The 19,305-nt window shown below is 40.6% G+C and overlaps 1 protein-coding gene and 1 pseudogene across 7 annotated transcripts in view; both read left to right on the forward strand.

Annotated features, from left to right (window-relative positions):
• Nucleotides 1-16,549, forward strand: part of CASP8AP2 (caspase 8 associated protein 2) — a 66,951-nt gene extending 50,402 nt beyond the window's left edge. For 4 of the 7 annotated variants that reach the window (XR_009212424.1, XR_009212423.1, XR_009212422.1 and 1 more), the window contains exons 7-11: nucleotides 1,696-3,938; nucleotides 5,207-8,336; nucleotides 11,140-11,239; nucleotides 13,491-13,811; nucleotides 15,919-16,527. Coding sequence is in view for 3 of the 7 variants with exons in the window: in XM_032155357.1 (XP_032011248.1) it covers nucleotides 1,696-3,938; nucleotides 5,207-8,336; nucleotides 11,140-11,239; nucleotides 13,491-13,543; nucleotides 15,919-15,922 (5,530 nt within the window). In the remaining 4 variants the exon portion in view is untranslated. Of the gene's footprint in view, nucleotides 1-1,695; nucleotides 3,939-5,206; nucleotides 8,337-11,139; nucleotides 11,240-13,490; nucleotides 13,812-15,918 lie in introns of all 7 variants that reach the window. The other 3 variants (XM_032155357.1, XM_032155350.1, XM_032155364.2) reach the window with 1 other exon arrangement.
• Nucleotides 16,550-18,632: 2,083 nt separating this feature from the next.
• On the forward strand, nucleotides 18,633-18,997 carry LOC116475583 (large ribosomal subunit protein eL22-like; annotated as a pseudogene).
• The last annotated feature ends 308 nt before the right edge of the window (nucleotides 18,998-19,305 follow it).

A 19,305-nucleotide genomic window follows, 5' to 3' on the forward strand; every position in this document is an offset into this window, starting at 1 on the left:
CTCTTATAACAATCTCCCTATATTTGTGAGTTTTTTAAGTTTTGGGTTTTTCTACACATTTACTACTGATTAGAAATAGATATATGAAATTTCAGAGAAATTATGGAAGTTCTGGAAGATTAAGTTATTACCAGAAGCCAGAATAGGCCAGGCACAGTGGCTCATGCCTGTAACCCCAGTACTTTGGGAGGCGAAGGCAGGAGAATTGCTTGAGTCCAGGAGTTTGAGACCAGCCTGTGTAGCATAGTGAGATCCCATCTCTACAAAAAATTAAAAATTAGCTGGGCGTGGTGGCTTGTGCCTGTAGTCCCAGCTACTTGGAAGGTTGAAGTGAGAGGATTGCTTGAGCCTAGGACATCAAGGCTGCAGTGAGCCATGATCATGCCGCTGCACTCAGCCTGGGTGAAAGAGGGAGACCCTGTCTCAAAAAAAAAAAAAGCTAAATTGAGCTATCTACACTTTATTGCTAGGAAACCTACCAGTTTTTTTAAACACTAATATAAAACCTTAAGACTTAGATTTTTGTTTGTTTTAAACAGTAAATATATACTATTCTCCTAGGAAAGAATTAAAACTCTTTATTCCTTTTACTTTTGCATAGTATATAACATCTTAAGATGGCCGTTGGTGCTTTGGCTTGCTATGGGATTGTATGTGAAACAGAAAACTAGGATAGAGAATTATGTAGAGTTTTACTTTGATCATGTCTGCTGTTTAGCAAGATTTTACTTTTCTTTGTGTTTCAGTTGAGCTAGAATGAATAAGGCAAGAAAATAATGTCACCTGTTCTAAAAGAAGTGAACTCATGGTTAGCTGGGGAGTTATGCACTGTGGTGAAGTAAGTCTAAGAGCCACTGGCAAGTATTGGGATAGATCCTCAGGTCCTCAAAACTTATTTGAGCAAAGCACATGAAAGAGAATTTCATGTTTTAAAAACAGGCTAATTTAGTTGGAAGCTGGTAATTTCTTTTTCTTCTTTTTTTTAGGGACAGGGTCTCACTTCGTTCTGTCACCCAGGCTGGAGTGCAATAGCGCAATCATGGCTCACTGCAGCCTCAACCTCCTGGTCTTAAGTGATCCTCCCACCTCAGCCTTCCGAGTAGCTAGGACCACAGGCATGTACCACTATGCCTGGCCAATTAAAACAAAAAATTTTTTTAGAGACAGGATGTCACTATGTTGCCCAGGCTGATCTTGAACTCCTGGGCTCAAACAAGTGATCCTCCCGCCTTGTCCTCCTAAAGTGCTGGTATTACAGGCATGAGCCACCACATCTGGCCAAAGCTGGTAATTTCTTTCTCAACCAGGAGGTTGAGGCTGAGACAGAGTCTTGCTCTGTCACCCAGGCTGGAGTACAGTGGCACGGTCTCGGCTCACTGCAACCTCCGCCTCCCAGGTTCAAGCAGTTCTCCTGCCTCAGCTCCCAAGTAGCTGGGATTACAGGTGCCTGCCATCACGCTTGGCTAATTTTTGTGTATTTTTGGTAGAGACGGGGTTTCACCAGGTTGGCCAGGCTGGTCTCAAACTCCTGACCTCAAGTGATCCACCTGCCTTGGCCTCCCAAAGTGCTGGGATTACAGGCATGAGCTACCATGCCTGGCCAAAGCTGGTAATTTCTTAATCATGAATTACTCATGTGAATAAAGTTTGGAATATTGCTAAATATAATCTAACTTTTTTTTTATTTCACAATAGATTGTCTGAGTTTCCACATTTTCGAAATAATCATAAAACTGCAAGGACATTTGATACAGTTAAAACAAAAGATCTTAAATCTAGATCTCCACATTTGGATGATTGTTCAAAGACTGATCACAGAGCTAAAAGTGATGTTTCTAAAGATGTACATCATAGCACTTCACTGCCAAATCTGGAAAAGGAAGGAAAACCACATTCTGATAAAAGGAGTACTTCACATTTACCTACATCTGTCGAGAAACACTGCACTAATGGTGTTTGGTCACGTTCTCATTATCAGGTTGGTGAGGGTAGCTCCAATGAGGATAGTAGAAGAGGAAGAAAAGATATTAGATATAGCCAGTTTAACAGAGGAACTGAAAGAGTACGAAAAGACTTAAGTACTGGCTGTGGTGATGGTGAACCAAAGATATTGGAGGCTAGTCAAAGGCTACAAGGACATCCTGAGAAATATGGTAAAGGTGAATCAAAGACTGAAAGCAAAAGTTCAAAGTTTAAAAGTAACTCAGATTCTGACTATAAAGGTGAACGCATTAACTCTTCTTGGGAGAAAGAGACCGCTGGAGAAGGGTCACACAGTCGAGTAGACTCTCAAAGTGACAAAAAACTAGAAAGACAAAGTGAAAGATCACAAAATATAAATAGGAAAGAAGTTAAATCACAAGACAAAGAAGAAAGAAAAGTTGATCAAAAACCTAAATCAGTAGTAAAGGACCAAGATCACTGGAGAAGAGCTGAACGAGCATCACTTCCTCATTCCAAGAATGAAATAACATTTTCTCATAATTCAAGTAAATACCATCTAGAAGAGAGAAGAGGGTGGGAAGATTGTAAAAGAGACAGGAGTGTAAACAGTCATAGTTTTCAAGATGGAAGATGTCCATCTTCTCTTTCAAACAGTAGAACTCACAAAAACATTGACTCTAAGGAAGTTGATGCTATGCACCAGAGGGAAAATACATCTTTAAAAGCAGAAAGACATAGAACTGAAGATAAGAGGAAAAGAGAACGAGAAAGCAAAGAAGAAAATAGGCATATTAGAAATGAAAAAAGAGTACCTACAGAACATTTGCAGAAGGCTAATAAGGAAACTAAGAAAACCACTACTGATTTAAAGAAACAGAATGAGCCAAAGACTGATAAGGGAGAAGTCCTTGATAATGGTGTTTCTGAAGGAGCAGATAATAAAGAGCTTGCAATGAAAGCTGAGTGTGGTCCAAATGAAACAAAAAACAAAGACCTAAAATTGAGTTTTATGAAAAAATTGAACTTAACTCTTTCTCCTGCTAAAAAGCAGCCTGTTTCTCAGGATAATCAGCATAAAATAACTGAAGTTCCCAAGTCCAGTGGTGTATGTGATTCAGAGTCTTCAGTGCAAGCTAAAACAGTGGCATATGTTCCCTGCATCAGTGAACATATCTTGGGGGAAGCCTCTGTCAGTGAACATACCATGGGGGAAACCAAGTCAACGTTATTGGAACCAAAGGTTGCTCTTCTAGCAGTGACTGAACCCAGGATCGGTATCTCAGAAACCAAAATGGAAGATGAAAATAGTTTGTTAGTTAGATCTGTTGACAATACTATGCATTGTGAAGTGCCCATTTGTGGTACAGAGACTTCCTTCCCATCTCCTATGGAAGTACAACAGACAGAATCCTTGTTTCCATCAACAGGAATGAAACAAACCATTAATGGAAGGGCAGCAGCTCCTGTGGTAATGGATGTATTACAAGCAGATGTGTCTCAAAACTTTGGCTTGGAATTGGATACCAAAAGAAATGATAATTCAGATTCTTGTGGTATTTCTGAAGGTATGGAAATGAAGGTGGCACTTTCAACAACAGTGGGTGAAACCACTGAAAGCATTTTGCAGCCTTCAATTGAGGAAGCTGATATTTTGCCAATAATGCTTTCAGAAGATAATAACCCAAAATTTGAGCCTTCTGTTATAGTTACACCACTGGTTGAGAGTAAGTCGTGTCATTTGGAGCCTTGCTTACCTAAAGAGACTCTAGATTCTTCACTTCAGCAGACTGAGTTAATGGACCACAGAATGGCAACTGGTGAAACAAACTCAGTATATCATGATGATGATAACTCGGTTTTGAGCATTGACCTTAATCACCTGAGACCTATTCCAGAAGCCATCAGTCCTCTGAATAGTCCAGTGAGACCTGTAGCAAAAGTTCTTAGAAATGAAAGCCCACCTCATGTTCCAGTGTATAATAACAGTCATAAAGGTAATGGTTTGTATTATCTTCTATAACTTTGCATTTTATGAGAATGTAAAATACATAAGATAAATTGGTGCTTTTTCTTTTTTGATAACATAAAAAGTAGCATCTTACTCAGCCCCTGTTATCTAGAAGTGCACATGGAGAGTTTTTTTGTTTTTTTTTTAGATGAAGTCTCACTCTGTCCCCCAGGCTAGAGTGCAGTGTGCACGATCTTGGCTTACTGCAACCTCTGCCTCCTGAGTTCAAGCAATTCTCCTGCCTCAGCCTCCCAAGTAGCTGGGACTACAGACGCATGCCACCACTCCCAGCTAATTTTCGTATTTTTTTTAGTAGAGACAGGGTTTCACCATATTGGCCAGGCTGGTCTTGAACTCCTGACCTCATGATCTGCCCGTCTTGGCCTCCCAAAGTGCTGGGACTATAGGTGATAGGTGTGAGCCACCGCACCCAGAGTTGTTTTTTTGTTTCCTTTTTTTTTTTTTTTTGAGAGAGAGAGTCTCACTCTGTCACCAGGCTGGAGTGCAGTGGTGTGATCATGGCTCACTGCAACCTCCGCCTCCCAGGCCCAAGCGATTCTCCTGCCTCAGCCTCCCAAGTAGCTGGGATTACAGGCACCCGCCACCATGCCTGGCTACTTTTTGTGTTAGTAGAGATGAGGTTTCACCATGTTGGTCAGGTTGGTCTGGATCTCTTGACCTTGTGATCCGCCCTCCTCAGCCTCCCAAAGTGCTGGAATTACAGGCGTGAGCCACCGCACCTGGCCCCGAGCACTTTTTAAGATCAATAAAAGCCAATGATACAGGCTGGGCATGGTGTCTCACACCTGTAATCCTAGCACTTTGGGAGGCTGAGGCAGGTGGATCATGAGGTCAGGAGTTCGAGACCAGCCTGGCCAACGTGATGAAACCCTGTCTCTACTAAAAATACAAAAATTAGCTGGGCGTGGGGGCAGTCACCTATAGTCCCAGCTACTCAGGAGGCTGAGGCAGGAGAATTGGCTTGAACCCGGGAGGTAGAAGTTGCAGTGAGCCAAGATTGCGCCACTGCATTCCATCCTGGGCGACACAGCAAGACTTCGTTCTCAAAAAAAATCAGTGATACAAATATTAGGCATTAACATCCTGCTTCAAAAAGAACTAGTAAAACAGTGAATTGCCTCAGTATTTAATTTTTTGTTATATGTAATATTTAATATGAACATGTCAAATGACTAAACTTTAATATACTTTTATCTTCTATAAATGTCTTTAATATATTTTTCTCTTTTACAGATGTGCCTTTACCAAATTCAGCTCATTCTACCTCTAAGAGTCAGTCTGATCTCAATAAGGAAAATCAAAAGCCAATTTACAAATCTGACAAATGTACAGAAGCAGACACATGTAAGAATTCACCATTAGATGAATTAGAAGAAGGAGAAATTAGAAGTGATAGTGAAACATCTAAACCACAAGAAAGTTTTGAAAAAAATTCCAAGCCTAGAGCGTCAGCTGATGTGCGGAAGTCAAAGACTATCCCGCGACGTGGGAAAAGTACTGTGTGTTTAGATAAAGACAGTAGGAAAACACATGTAAGGATCCATCAGACCAATAACAAATGGAATAAAAGACCTGATAAATCTAGCAGATCTTCAAAAACAGAGAAGAAAGATAAAGTGATGAGCACTTCCAGCTTGGAAAAAATAGTTCCAATTATTGCTGTACCCTCTTCTGAACAAGAGATCATGCACATGTTACGAATGATAAGAAAACATGTAAGAAAAAATTACATGAAATTCAAGGCAAAATTTTCATTAATCCAATTTCACAGAATTATTGAGTCAGCAATTTTGAGTTTTACATCTCTAATTAAACATCTCAACTTACACAAAATCTCTAAGTCAGTGACTACCTTACAGAAGAATCTCTGTGATGTTATAGAGTCTAAACTTAAGCAAGTTAAAAAGAATGGCATAGTTGATCGTTTATTTGAACAGCAGCTACCAGATATGAAAAAAAAATTGTGGAAGTTTGTAGATGACCAACTTGATTATTTGTTTGCAAAGCTTAAGAAAATCTTAGTATGTGATTCCAAAAACTTTGGAAGAGATAGTGATGAAGGCAAACTTGAAAAAACAAGTAAACAGAATGCACAGTATTCAAATAGTCAGAAACGGAGTGTGGAGAACTCCAGCAAAGAATTGCTGAAAGAAAAATTATCAAAATCAGAAGACCCTGTTCATTATAAGTCTTTTGTGGGATGTAAAAAATCTGAGGAAAGTTATCAAGACCAAAATAACTCCAGTATTAACACTGTAAAGCATGACATTAAAAAAAATTTTAACAATTGCTTTGATAATACAAAGAACACTCAATCCGAAGAGCGCTCCTTGGAACTACACTGTCCAAGCACCCCAAAGTCAGAAAAAAACGAAGGAAGCAGCATAGAGGATGCACAGACATCCCAGCACGCAACTTTGAAGCCAGAACGAAGTTTCGAGATTCTTACCGAACAGCAAGCATCAAGCCTTACTTTTAATTTAGTGAGTGATGCACAAATGGGTGAAATATTTAAAAGTTTGTTGCAAGGTTCTGATCTTTTAGACAGCAGTGTTAACTGTACTGAAAAAAGTGAGTGGGAGTTAAAGACTCCAGAGAAGCAGCTGCTAGAGACTCTTAAGTGTGAGTCTATACCAGCTTGTACTACAGAAGAGCTAGTTTCAGGGGTGGCTTCTCCATGTCCTAAAATGATTAGTGATGATAATTGGTCATTATTATCATCTGAAAAAGGTCCATCTCTGTCTTCAGGGCTTTCATTGCCGATTCATCCTGATGTGTTGGATGAAAGTTGTATGTTTGAAGTGTCTACTAACCTACCTTTAAGTAAAGATAATGTGTGTAGTGTAGAAAAGAGCAAGCCCTGCGTTTCTTCCATACTTCTTGAAGATCTAGCAGTCTCTTTAACAGTACCATCGCCTCTGAAGTCAGACGGTCATCTCAGTTTTTTAAAGCCTGATGTGTCGTCCAGTTCAACTCCTGAAGAAGTCATTAGTGCTCATTTCAGTGAAGATGCCTTACTTGAGGAAGAGGATGCATCTGAGCAAGATATTCATTTAGCTCTGGAGTCTGATAATTCAAGCAGTAAATCAAGTTGTTCTTCTTCCTGGACTAGCCGATCTGTTGCTCCAGGCTTTCAGTACCACCCTAATCTACCTATGCATGCCGTCATAATGGAAAAGTCCAATGATCATTTCATTGTGAAAATACGACGTGCAACACCATCTACTTCTTCTGGTCTTAAACAGAGTATGATGCCTGATGAATCATTGATGTCTTTGCCCAGACATGGAAAGGAAGCTGATGAAGGAGCAGAGAAAGAATATATTTCATGTCAGAACACAGTTTTTAAATCTGTGGAGGAATTGGAAAATTGCAACAAAAATGTTGATGGCAGCAAGTCAACTCATGAAGAACAGAGCTCTATGATACAAACACAGGTTCCTGATATATATGAATTTCTTAAAGATGCTTCAGATAAGATGGATCATAGTGATGAAGTGGCTGATGAATGTTTCAAGTTGCATCAAGTATGGGAAACAAAACTGCCTGAAAGCATTGAAGAACTGCCTTCAATGGAAGAAATCTCACACTCTGTCGGGGAACATCTTCCAAACACATACATAGATCTAACGAAAGATCCAGTCACTGAAACCAAAAACTTGGGGGAATTCATAGAAGTAACAGTTTTAAATATTGATCAGTTGGGATGTTCTGGAGGCAATTTAAATCAAAGTGCTCAAATATTAGACAATTCTTTGCAGGCTGATACTGTAGATGCTTTTATTGATTTGACACAAGATGCTTCATGTGAGACTAAAAGTGAAGGTAATCATCCTGAATTAGCTGTAGAAGACTTGGGATGTGGGGTGATACAGGTAGATGAAGATAATTGTAAGGAAGAAAAGGCACAAATGGCAAACAGGCCTTTAAAATGCATTGTTGAGGAACCCTATATCGACTTGACCACAGAATCTCCCAGTTCATGTGAAGTAAAAAAAGATGAATTAAAATCAGAGCCAGGATCAAATTGTGATAACTCGGAGTTGCCTGGGACTTTGCATAATGCTCACAAAAAGAGAAGAAACTTTTCTGATCTAAATCATCCTCATAAAAAACAAAGAAAGGAAACAGACTTAACTAATAAGGAAAAGACCAAGAAACCTACCCAAGATTCTTGTGAGAATACTGAAGCTCACCAAAAGAAAGCTAATAAGAAGAAGGCCCCTCCTGTGAATAAAGATCCCTCATCATTAAAGGCAACCCCAGGGATTAAGGATTCATCAGCAGCACTTGCCACTTCTACAAGCCTTTCTGCAAAAAATGTTGTTAAAAAGAAGGGAGAAATTATCATTTTATGGACAAGGTAAGAATCTTGTGAGACATTTAAATCACCAGGAAATCTTGAGCTCAAAAATCTAATCTGTCTGGCTGGGCGCAGTGGCTCATGCCTGTAATCCCAATAATTTGGGACGCTGAGGCGGGTGGATCACTTGAGCCCAGGAGTTTGGGACCAGCTTGAGCAACATGGCGAAATTCTGTCTCTACAAAAAATACAAAAATTAGGGCTGGGCACAGTGGCTCACGCCTGTAATCCCAGCACTTTGGGAGGCTGAGGTGGGCAGATCACGAGGTCAGGAGAGCGAGACCATCTTGGCAAACACGGTGAAACCCAATCTCTACCAAAAATACAAAAACTTAGCCAGGCGTGGTGGCACGCGCCTGTAGTCCCAGCAGTCGGGAGGCTGAGGCAGGAGAATGGCATGAACCTGGGGGGGCGGAGCCTGCAGTGAGCCGAGATTGCGCCACTGCATTCCAGCCTGGGCAACAGAGCGAGACTCCGTCTCAAAAAAAAAAAAAGAAAAGCACATACAAAAATTAGCCAGGCACGGTGGTGCAGGCTTGTGGTCCCAGCTACTTGGGAGGCTGAGGCAGGAGGATCACTTGAGCCTGGGAGGCGAAGGTTGTACTCCAGCCTGGGTGACAGAGCAAAACTGTCTAAAAAAAAAAGAAAACCTAAAGATACCTAGCCAGGTGTGGTGGCGGGCGCCTGTAGTCCCAGCTACTCAGAAGGCTGAGGCAGGAGAATGGCCATGAACCTGGGAGGCAGAGCTTGCAGTGAGCTGAGATCACGCCACTGCCCTCCAGCCTGGGTGACAGTGTGAGACTCCCTCTCGAAAAAAAGAAAAGAAAACCTAAAGATACCTAATCTGTCATGTCTTCATAGCTTTATCATCCTAAAATAAGGAAAATGATAACTTCAAAAATGGCCAAATTTAGTTGAAGATACATTCTAGAGTACAGTCCTGCTGTACTGTTGTACAGTCTAGGACAGTGGCTCTTTTTTATTTATTTATTTTATTATTACACTTTAGGTTTTAGGGTACATGTGCACAATGTGCAGGTTTGTTACATATGTATCCATGTGCCATATTGATTTCCTGCACCCATTAACTCGTCATTTAGCATTAGGTATATCTCCTAATGCTGTCCCTCCCCCCTCCCCCAACCCCACAACAGTCCCCGGAGTGTGATGTTCCCCTTCCTGTGTCCATGAGTTCTCATTGTAGAACAGTGGCTCTTAACCAGAGGTGTGCAGTAGTACCACGGATATAACTTTTCACTTTGAAAAGCTCTATTGTGAAGTTAAGAAAAGTGAAGTTTTTCATTTAAAAAAAGTGAAGTGAAAGAAAGTTAAAAAGTGAAGGGGGAAAGTGTGTTTTAACTTCACTTTTTAAATTAAAAAGATTTCATTTGGAAGGAACTGGTGTAAGCACATCTTAGAAGGAATGACAAGTGATGAAATAGCAAAAAATGGGAGTGTTGGTATAGGTTGGTGTAAAACCACAATTACTTTTGCGCAACCTAATAATTTGATTTTTCCTCCAGATTAGAAGTTTACAGTTTTGTAAACCGGTTGTACTTTTGAGGGTTTTTTGTTTGTTTGTTTGTTTGAGACAGAGTTTCACTCTTGTTGCCCAGACTCGAGTGCAATGGTACCATCTTGGCTCACTGCAACCTCTGCCTCCCAGGTTCAAGTGATTCTCCTGCCTCAGCCTCCCGAGTAGCTGGAATTACAAGGGCACACCCAGCTAATTTTGTATTTTTAGTAGAGACAGGGTTTCTCCATGTTGGTCAGGCTGGTCTCGAACTCCTGACCTCAGGTGATCTGCCCACCTCTGCCTCCCAAAGTGCTGGATTATAGGCATGAGATGTGCCCATACACTTTTGAGTTTTGTATGAACTGTTTAAGAAAATCAAGACCCCATTCAGATGTAAAAGTAACCACAGTTATAAATCATTGGACTAAAGGTAGATATACTTGACTAGAATGCTTAATGAGAGAAGCTGAGTTTTGTGAAAACTGGTGATCAGTTTTGTTAATTCCACAGTCCTCAAATCCCCATTTCAGGTAACTTTGCAGGTGGCAGTATAAAATCTCAGCAACTGTATTAATACCCATTTGGTCAGAGTATGTAGAAAAAGCAGAGGTCTGGGAATTAGAAGATATGGATTCTATTTTAGTTCTGGTTCTTTTTTTTTTTTTTTTTTGAGATGGAGTCTTGCTCTGTCGCCCAGGCTGAAGTGCAGTGGCGTGGTCTCGGCTCACTGCAAGCTCCGCCTCCCAGGTTCATGCCATTCTCCTGCCTCAGCCTCCCGAGTAGCTGGGACTGCAGGCACCCGCCACCATGCCCGGCTAATTTTTTTTGTATTTTTAGTAGAGACGGGGTTTCACCGTGTTAGCCAGGATGGTCTCGATCTCCTGACCTCGTGATCCGCCCGCCTCGGGCTCCCAAAGTGCTGGGATTACAGGCTTGAGCCACCGCGCCCGGCCTAGTTCTGGTTCTTCTGCTTATTATGTCTGTGACCATCTTTGGGCCCTAAGTTTTTTAGTGTATACATTAAAGGTAGAATTAAAAAGAAATACTTTAATTTTGTCATTAAGAAAATAAATCAGTACATTTGTTACAGAATACATATGAACTCATAGAGCAAAATCATCTAAATCTTATTTCTCAGAGATACCCATTGTCCATATTTTGGTATATACACTTTTCCTTTTTCTTATGGGTTTAAATTTCCCTGGTTGGTGGACTTCAAGGCAGTGGGATTTTTATTACCTTTCTACTACAGTGTACTAAAACTAAATACAATTTTTTCCTCCTCAGAAATGATGACCGGGAAATTTTATTGGAGTGTCAGAAAAGAGGGCCATCATTTAAAACATTTGCATATTTAGCTGCCAAGTTGGATAAAAATCCAAATCAGGTAACTACCCAATTTTTACATCTCTATTGGTTCACAGATGTTGCTACTCTAAATACTTAAAATTTAGGCTAGGTGTGGTAGCTCACATCTGTAATCCCAGCACAGCCAAGGTGGGAGGATCCCTTGAAGCCAGGAGTTCGAGACCATCCGGGCAACATGGTAAGACCTCTGCCTCTACAGAAAATTTTTAAAAAATTAGTGGGTGCTGTCGTGTGCACCTGTGATCTCAGCTCGGAAGGCTGAGGAGGGAGGATCGCTTGAGCCCAGGAGTTCAAGGCCAGCCTGGCCAATATAGTGAGACCATGTCTCTACAAAAAACAAAAAAACTAGCAGGACATGGTGACATGCACCTGTAGTCCCAGCTACTCGGGAGGCTGAGACCCAGCCTGAGACAGAGTGAGACCCTGTTTCAGACAAAAGTAAATAAATAAATGTTTAGATTGAATTTTTTTCTTTTTGAATTAAAGTTAGTTTCACTCAGTTTTTGAGACAGAGTCTTGCTTTGTTGACCCTGCTGGAGTGCAATGGTGTGATCTTGGCTCACTGCAACCGCCACCTCCTGGGTTCAAGTGATTCTTGTGCTTAAGCCACCCGAGTATCTGGGATTACAGATGTGTGCCACCACACCCAGCTAATTTTTTGTATTTTTAATAGATTACTGGGGAGGCGGAGTTTTGCTATGTTGGCCAGGCTGGTCTTGAACTCTGGGTCTCATGTGATCTGCTTACCTTGGCCTCCCAAAGTGCTGGGATTACAGGTGTGAAAAAAATGTTTTAAGAGATGGAGTCTCATTATGGTGCCCAGGCTAGATTTGAACTCCTGAGCTGGCTTAGATTTACTTTTTGAGTGTTAGAATATGTAGATATTTATTAGCCAGCCTCTTTAAAAGTATGGCTCAGTGTAGGACTGTTAAAAACTTGGTAACTGGAAGAAGTATGACTGAGACAATCCTGATTGTTTTGTAAACTGATGTTTGCTTGTTTAAGAAATATTAATGTTAGGCTGGGCACAGTGGCTCACGCCCGTAATCCTAGCACTTTGGGAGGCCGAGGTGGGTGGATTGCATGAGCTCAGGAGTTTGAGACCAGCCTGGGCAATATGGTGAAACCCTATCTCTACTAAAATACGGAAAAAAAAGAAAATAGCCGGGCGTGGCAGCGTGTGCCTGTAGTCTCAGCTACTTGGGAGGAAGGAGAATTGCTTGAACCCAGGAGGCGGAGGTGCAGTGAGCTGAGATGATGCCACTGCACTCCAGCCTGGTGAGAGAGTGAGACTCTGTCTCAGAAAAAAAAAAAATAAATAAAAAATTAATGTTTGTAATCCCAGCACTTTGTAAGGCTGACTGGGAGGATTGCTTGGGCCCAGTTTACAGTAAGCTATGCTGTTGACACTGCACACTCCAGCCTGGGTGACAGCAAGACTCTGTCTCTTAAAAAAAAAAAAAAAAAAAAAAAAAGCCGGGTGCGGTGGCTCATGCCTGTAATCCCAACACTTTGGGAGGCTGAGGCAGGCGGATCACCTGAGGTCGGGAGTTCGAGACCAGCCTGACCAACATGGAGAAACCCCATCTCTACTAAAAATACAAAAAAATTAGCTGGGCGTGGTGGCGCATGCCTATAATCCCAGCTACTCAGGAAGCTGAGGCAGGTGAATCGCTTGAACCCGGGAAGCAGAGGTTGCAGTGAGCCGAGATCGCACCATTGCACTCCAGCCTGGGCAACAAGAGTGAAACTCCATCTCAAAAAAAAAAAAAAAGTTCAATATTGAAAAGTTAACTAGTAATCACCTTTAGTATGAAAATATTTTTCTTTCTTTTTTTTTTTAAGACGGAGTTTCACTCTTGTTGCCCAGGCTGGAGTGCAATGGCGCGATCTCGGCTCACTGCAACCTCCGCCTCCCGAGTTCAAGTGATTCTCCTGCCTCAGCCTCCTGAGTAGCTGGGATTACAGGCATGTGCCACCACGCCCGGCTAATTTTGTATTTTTAGTAGAGGCGGGGTTTCTCCATGTTGGTCAGGCTGGTCTTGAACTCCTGACCTCAGGTAATCCGCCTGCCTTGGCCTCCCAAAGTGCTGGGATTACAGGCATGAGCCACCACACGTGGCCATGAAGATATTTTTCTAAACATTACTTCATCTCTTTATTATTGAAGGTGACTTTCTCTGTCTTTAGCTGTCTTATGAAAGTATTCTTCAAAGATGAAAAAAGATTACTGAGGTATTTATAATTAACACTCATTTTTAAATTTTCAGGTCTCAGAAAGATTCCAGCAGCTAATGAAGCTCTTTGAAAAGTCAAAATGCAGGTAGTTAATGGTTACACTACAGGAGACTAGTAAAATAAATGTTTGACGCTGTAGTTGTGCAGTTAATGGCCTGTTAGTCATTGAAGATGTGAATAGTGGGTGAGAGACATCCAGTTGAGTTCCTGCTTCAGTCACAGGTTGGAGGATGGTTGCTCGAGCGGGCATCTAAGGTGACCTCATCCACAGGGACGTGCTCAGAGTGAAGCCTGCTGCAGTTCAGATCAGCATGGCATCTCTCCTCAACCTTCTGATTGCTGATGAGTCTAAGGTGGGGGGAAATCCATTTGATTAATAATAAAGTTTTTATAGATACATCAAACATTCTTGAAAAGCAGTATGTGGTTCATAAGCAATGAAGTCTGTGTAGTGATGGTAATTTAATATTTCTCACATTTTTAATTAGTGCTAATTAAAATACAAAACATTTATAAAGTCTATTGTCATCCCAATTGATGACATGATTTACCATATTAAATTGTTAATAATGTTCACAGACATGTTTCTTCAGTTTTTGTTTTTGTACTTGTCGTACAAGTCGTTCTTGTACATACAGGTTTATTAGGGCAATAATATTTAAATTATCAGCAGAAGGCTGGGTGTGGTGGTACCCGCCTATAGTCCCAGTTACTCGAGAGGCTGAGGCAAGAGGATCACTTGAGCCCAGAAATCTGAGGCTAGGGTACTAGGATTGCACCTGTGAATAACCAATACACTCCAGCCTGGGCAATATAGTGAGATCCAGTCTCTAAAACCTAAGTAAGTAAATAAATTACCAGCAGGTTTTTTCTGTTAGATCTCCGCCAATTGCTTAAATATTTTGGATTTTTATGTAAGCAAAATTTTAAAGATATTTAATGTATCACAATATTTTTAATTGATTTGCTGTCCTAATTATTTGAATCCAAAACATGCAGTTTTAAATGAAGTTTGAATTAAATCTGAACAGCAACTATATTTGGACATACAGAGTCAGGCACAGTGGCATGCCTGTAATCCCAGCACTTTGGGAGGCCAAGGTGGGCAGATCATTTGAGGCCAGGAGTTCTATACTAGCCTGGCCAACATGGTGAAACCCCATCTCTACAAAAAAATACAAAAATTAGCCAGGCATGGTGGCACGTGTCTGTAATCCCAGCTACTTGGGAGACTGAGGCATGAGAATCGCTTGAACCTGGGAGGTGGAGGTTGCGGTGAGCCAAGATTGCGCCACTACACTCCAGCCTGAAAGACAGAGTAAAAAAAAAAAACTAGATTTGGACATAGAGCACAGTGCTAGTGAAATCTTCAAAATATGTGTAGTAGTTTACTATGATGTTAAATTTCTTTTTTGTTTGTTTGTTTTGAGACGGAGTCTCACTCACTCTGTCACCCGGGCTGGAGTGCAGCCGCACGATTGCAGCTCACTGCAACCTCTGCCTCTCAGTTTCAAGTGATTATGACGTTAAATTTCTATTTACATAATTCAGAATGTTGCTGGGTGCAGTGGCTCATGCCTGTAATCTGAGCACTTTGAGAGGCTAAGGTGGGCGGATCACCTGAGTTCAGGAGTTCGAGACCAGCCCAGCCAACATGACGATGCTTCATCTCTACCAAAATTACAAAAGTTAGCTGGGCATGGTAGAACATGCCTGTAATCCCAGCTACTTGGGAGCCTGAGGCAGGAGAATCACTTGAACAAAACACACACACAACAGAATATAAGCTTGAATAATGGGGAATTTGGAGAAGAAGCTTATTCTAAAGAATTTTTTTTAAAAAGCTCTGGGCAAAAGTGGCTTGATTATTAGATTAACTGTGCTTTTTAAGATTTTTGCTGCCTTTAAGAAATTAAATCAAGTTTTTTTTTTTACCTTAATGTTATATTAAAGTATGATTTCCATTCTGTTGTGAAGAGAATGTAAATTATTTTAAACAGAGATGGGGTTTCGCCGTGTTGCCCAGGCTGGTCTCGAACTCCTGGACTCAAGCGATCCATCTGCCTTGGCCTCCCAAAGTGCTCGGATTACAGGCGTAAGCTACTGCATCTGGCCAAAAATCTAAAACCATTTAATGAATTTGATATTTGAGATTTCTTTGCTTGCAGGATAGCACATACTGTGGGTTATTTCATTCGTAGCTTGTCTCTTAACTGATTTTTTTTCCCCACAAGTACTGTAGTCCTATTAAATTTTTGTCAGTATCAAAGTATAATGATAGTTACCAAACTGATTGCAAAAGCTAGGTTTTTTTTTAAATTTTGAGACCAATTGGAAGATAAGAAAGCTAGTTTATTAAACACCAATATTGTCTAAATGGAGCTCATTTAAGGTAACACATTATGAGATAGTCCTGTCAGAAAAATAGAATAATAACTTTAGCATTTTCTTACATTACAGATAAGTTGCTGAATTCCTGGGACTCTTAATTGATATTGCATACTACACAGAAGCTTCAAATTCCTCATGTTTTAAATGAGCACTAGAGAGAGGTTTATAACCTTTTTGGTTACCAGATGATAATCTACATTTGTTATTACTCAGTGACTCTCTAATTTCACATCAGCATGTTCAGCTTGTTCTAGTCATCATTCTGATTTGCTCATCTGTTTTTGGTCAAAATATTTATTTTTAAACATGTTAGAACTTACCAAAATGAAAGCAACAGTGATGTATTGAAATCTTAGTTTTGATATTTTAAAGAAATGACTTTCTAGATTAAAAAGATAGTTTTGTAGCATTTTAAACTTAGTGACTATTTAGTTCAAGTGTTCATCCATTTTTTATTTGCTTTTCTAATTGCCTCTCCTTGTTTTGGTATATTGTAAAATAATTTAAATAATGTATTTATAAATATGTATAATTATGATATAAAATACTGTGTGTATATGTATGTATGTGTGTTTCTGTGTATGCACACATAAATGGCTTTGCCTAGCCAAGGATTTTTTTTATCTGTATAAAATTTTTTGTACAAAGTTTGCTTTCAATAACAGTAATGTATAATAAAACCATGTAAAGTTTTGTTGTATTTTGATTCAAATGTTTCTTTTACTTTTATTGTGTTTAGGTAATAATTTAAAAAATCAAGAGGTAAAAGTCCCAGGGGACATAGGGTGCAATTTTGAAGTGGTTCCTGGTGGGGGTGTGGCTGGCTGAATGGCTCTGAGTAGATTGAGAAAACTGATTGCTGTTGCCTGCCTTCTCACAGCAAATACCAGAATGGTGAACCATATCTCTGCTGCAGGTGTCCTCACAGATAAAATTAGAGTAGCACAAGAGCTTTTTGGGTGAAGCTTTGGAGAAAACAGGTGTAAGGATTGATTAACTTGGGCATTACTTCTTCACCCTTCTGCCTTCAGACTCACAGAACTTCTCAGTTAATAATCTAGGCCCTAGACTCTAGGAAGTGCCTCTTCTCATTGCCATTTTTCTCAGGGGGTCCAAAGGAAGAAGCCCTGTCCTAAAGGATTACACACTGAAATAAATAGCAGTGGTTTTGTAGTGCTAGGGCTCTCCAACATGGGGTTTGTCCCCTTCCCTCTCTTTGAACCCTTAATACCAACTAGAGGGTTGGCCATCAGTCCTTCTCCAGTGCATACTCTCACTCAGAAGATCTCACACCACCAGGTAAGTGAGTTCACAAACGATATGATAACCGAAAGATACTACTAGTTCAAAAGAAAACTGGATTACGTAAGACTTTCAGAATCTAAAATGAAACTAATAAACATTAAAAGATGTTAGCAACGTGATACAAGAAATAATGAAACATTTAAAATAAATAACATAATAAATGGAGTAAAAGGGTAGAGGCCAGGCATGGTGGCTCATGCCTGTAATCCCAGCACTTTGGGAGGCCGAGGCAGGTGGATCACGAGGTCAGGAGTTCAAGACCAGCCTGCAAGATGGTGTAACCCTGTCTACTGAAAATACCAAAATTAGCGGCGCATGGTGGTAGGTGCCTGTATTCCTAGCTACCCGGGAGGCTGAGGCAGAGAATTGCTTGAACCCGGGAGGTGGAGGTTGCAGTGAGCCAAGATCGTGCCACTGTGCTGCAGCCTGGGTGCCAGAGCAAGACTGTCTCAAAAAAAAAAAAAAGGATAGATACAGGTGCAGAATGAATTAGTTGGAAAATCAGGCTGAGAAAACCCCAGAAAGAAGCAAGAAAAAGAATATAGGAAATTAGGAAATATGAAAGCGGATTTAAGCAAGATGGAAGCCAGAAGTAGGTGTGCCAACATTCAGGTAAGAGGCCTAAAAGGAGGAAAAAAATAGAGATTGAAAGGGCCATAGGGTGCCAAACGAGAGACATACTGAAATTGAGGAGTATCAAGGTAACGAGAAAAATCTAAAAGCTTTTAGAGTGAATGTATAAAGGTACAAGAATAAGATTGACTTCAGTCTTCTCAAGTGCAATACTGGATGCAGGAAAATAATGTCATATTTAAAGTACCGGACTTAAAGTTTTAGTCTATCTAAATTGTCATTCAAATGTGAGGACTTAATAAAAACATTAAGATTAAGATCTCTATCCAAAGGAAAAGAAGTCACTATATCAGAAAGACACACACATTTATTGCAGCACAATTCACAGTTGCAAAGACATAGAATAAACCTAAGTGTCCATCAATTGATGAGTGGATAAAGAGAATGTGGTATACATATATCATGGAGTGCTACTCAGCCACACAAAAAGAATAAAATAATGTCTTTTGCAGCAACTTGTATGGAACTGGAGGCTGTTCTTCTAAGTGAAGTAACTGAAAACCAGATAATATTCAGGTGTGGTGGCTCACACCTGTAATCCCAGCAATTTGGGAGGGTGAGGTGGGCAGATCACCTGAGATCAGGAGTTTGAGATCAGCCTGGCCAACATGGCAAAACGCTGTCTCTACTGAAAATACAAAAATTAGCCGGGTGTGGTGGTGGGCGCCTGTCATCCCAGCTACTCAGGTGGCTGAGGCAGGGAGAATTACTTGAACCTGGGAGGCGGAGGTTGCAGTGAGCCGAGACTGTGCCATTGCACTCCAGCCTGGGCAACAAAGGGAGACTCCGTATCAAAAAGCAAACACAAAAAAACCCAGATACCCCTTTCTGCTTCCACTGCCACCATGGCAGTCATGAAAAAGCTTGTGGCAAAGCAAGGCAGAAAAAAAAAAAAGAAGCAGGTTCTGAAGTTTACTCTTAATTGTACCCACTGTAGAAGATGGAATCATGGATGCCGCTAATTTTGAGCAGCTTTTGCAACAGGGGATCAAAGTGAATGGAAAAGCTGGGAATCTAGGTGGAGGACCAAGAGCAAGATCACCATGACTTCTGAGGTGACTTTTTCCTAAAGGTATTTGAAATATCTCACAAAATTTTGAAGAAGAATAATCTGTGTGATTGGTTGCACGTAGTTGCTAACAGTGAAGAAAGTTATGAATTATATTACTTCCAAATTAGCCAGGACAAATAGGAGGAAGATGAGGATTAAAATTCATTTATCTGGAATATTTTGTATGAGTTTGTGAATAAAACTTGGGAACCAGAGGAAAAAGACCCAGATACCACGTTGTCGCTTATAAATGGGTATGCAAATGCATACAGAGTGGTATAACGGAGATTGGAGACTCAGAAGGTGGAACGGGGAAGAGATGAAAAGCTACATTTTGAATACACTGTTTGCGACTTGGGTGACTGGTGCACTAAAATACTAGACTTCAGCACTGTGCAGTTCATCCATGTAACTGAAAACCACTTGTACCTCTAAAGCTACTGAAAAGTTTTTTTAAAAAATGAAAA

This window comes from Hylobates moloch, unplaced genomic scaffold, assembly GCF_009828535.3.
Source record: "Hylobates moloch isolate HMO894 unplaced genomic scaffold, HMol_V3 SCAFFOLD_2, whole genome shotgun sequence".
Classification (NCBI taxonomy): Eukaryota; Metazoa; Chordata; class Mammalia; order Primates; family Hylobatidae; genus Hylobates; species Hylobates moloch.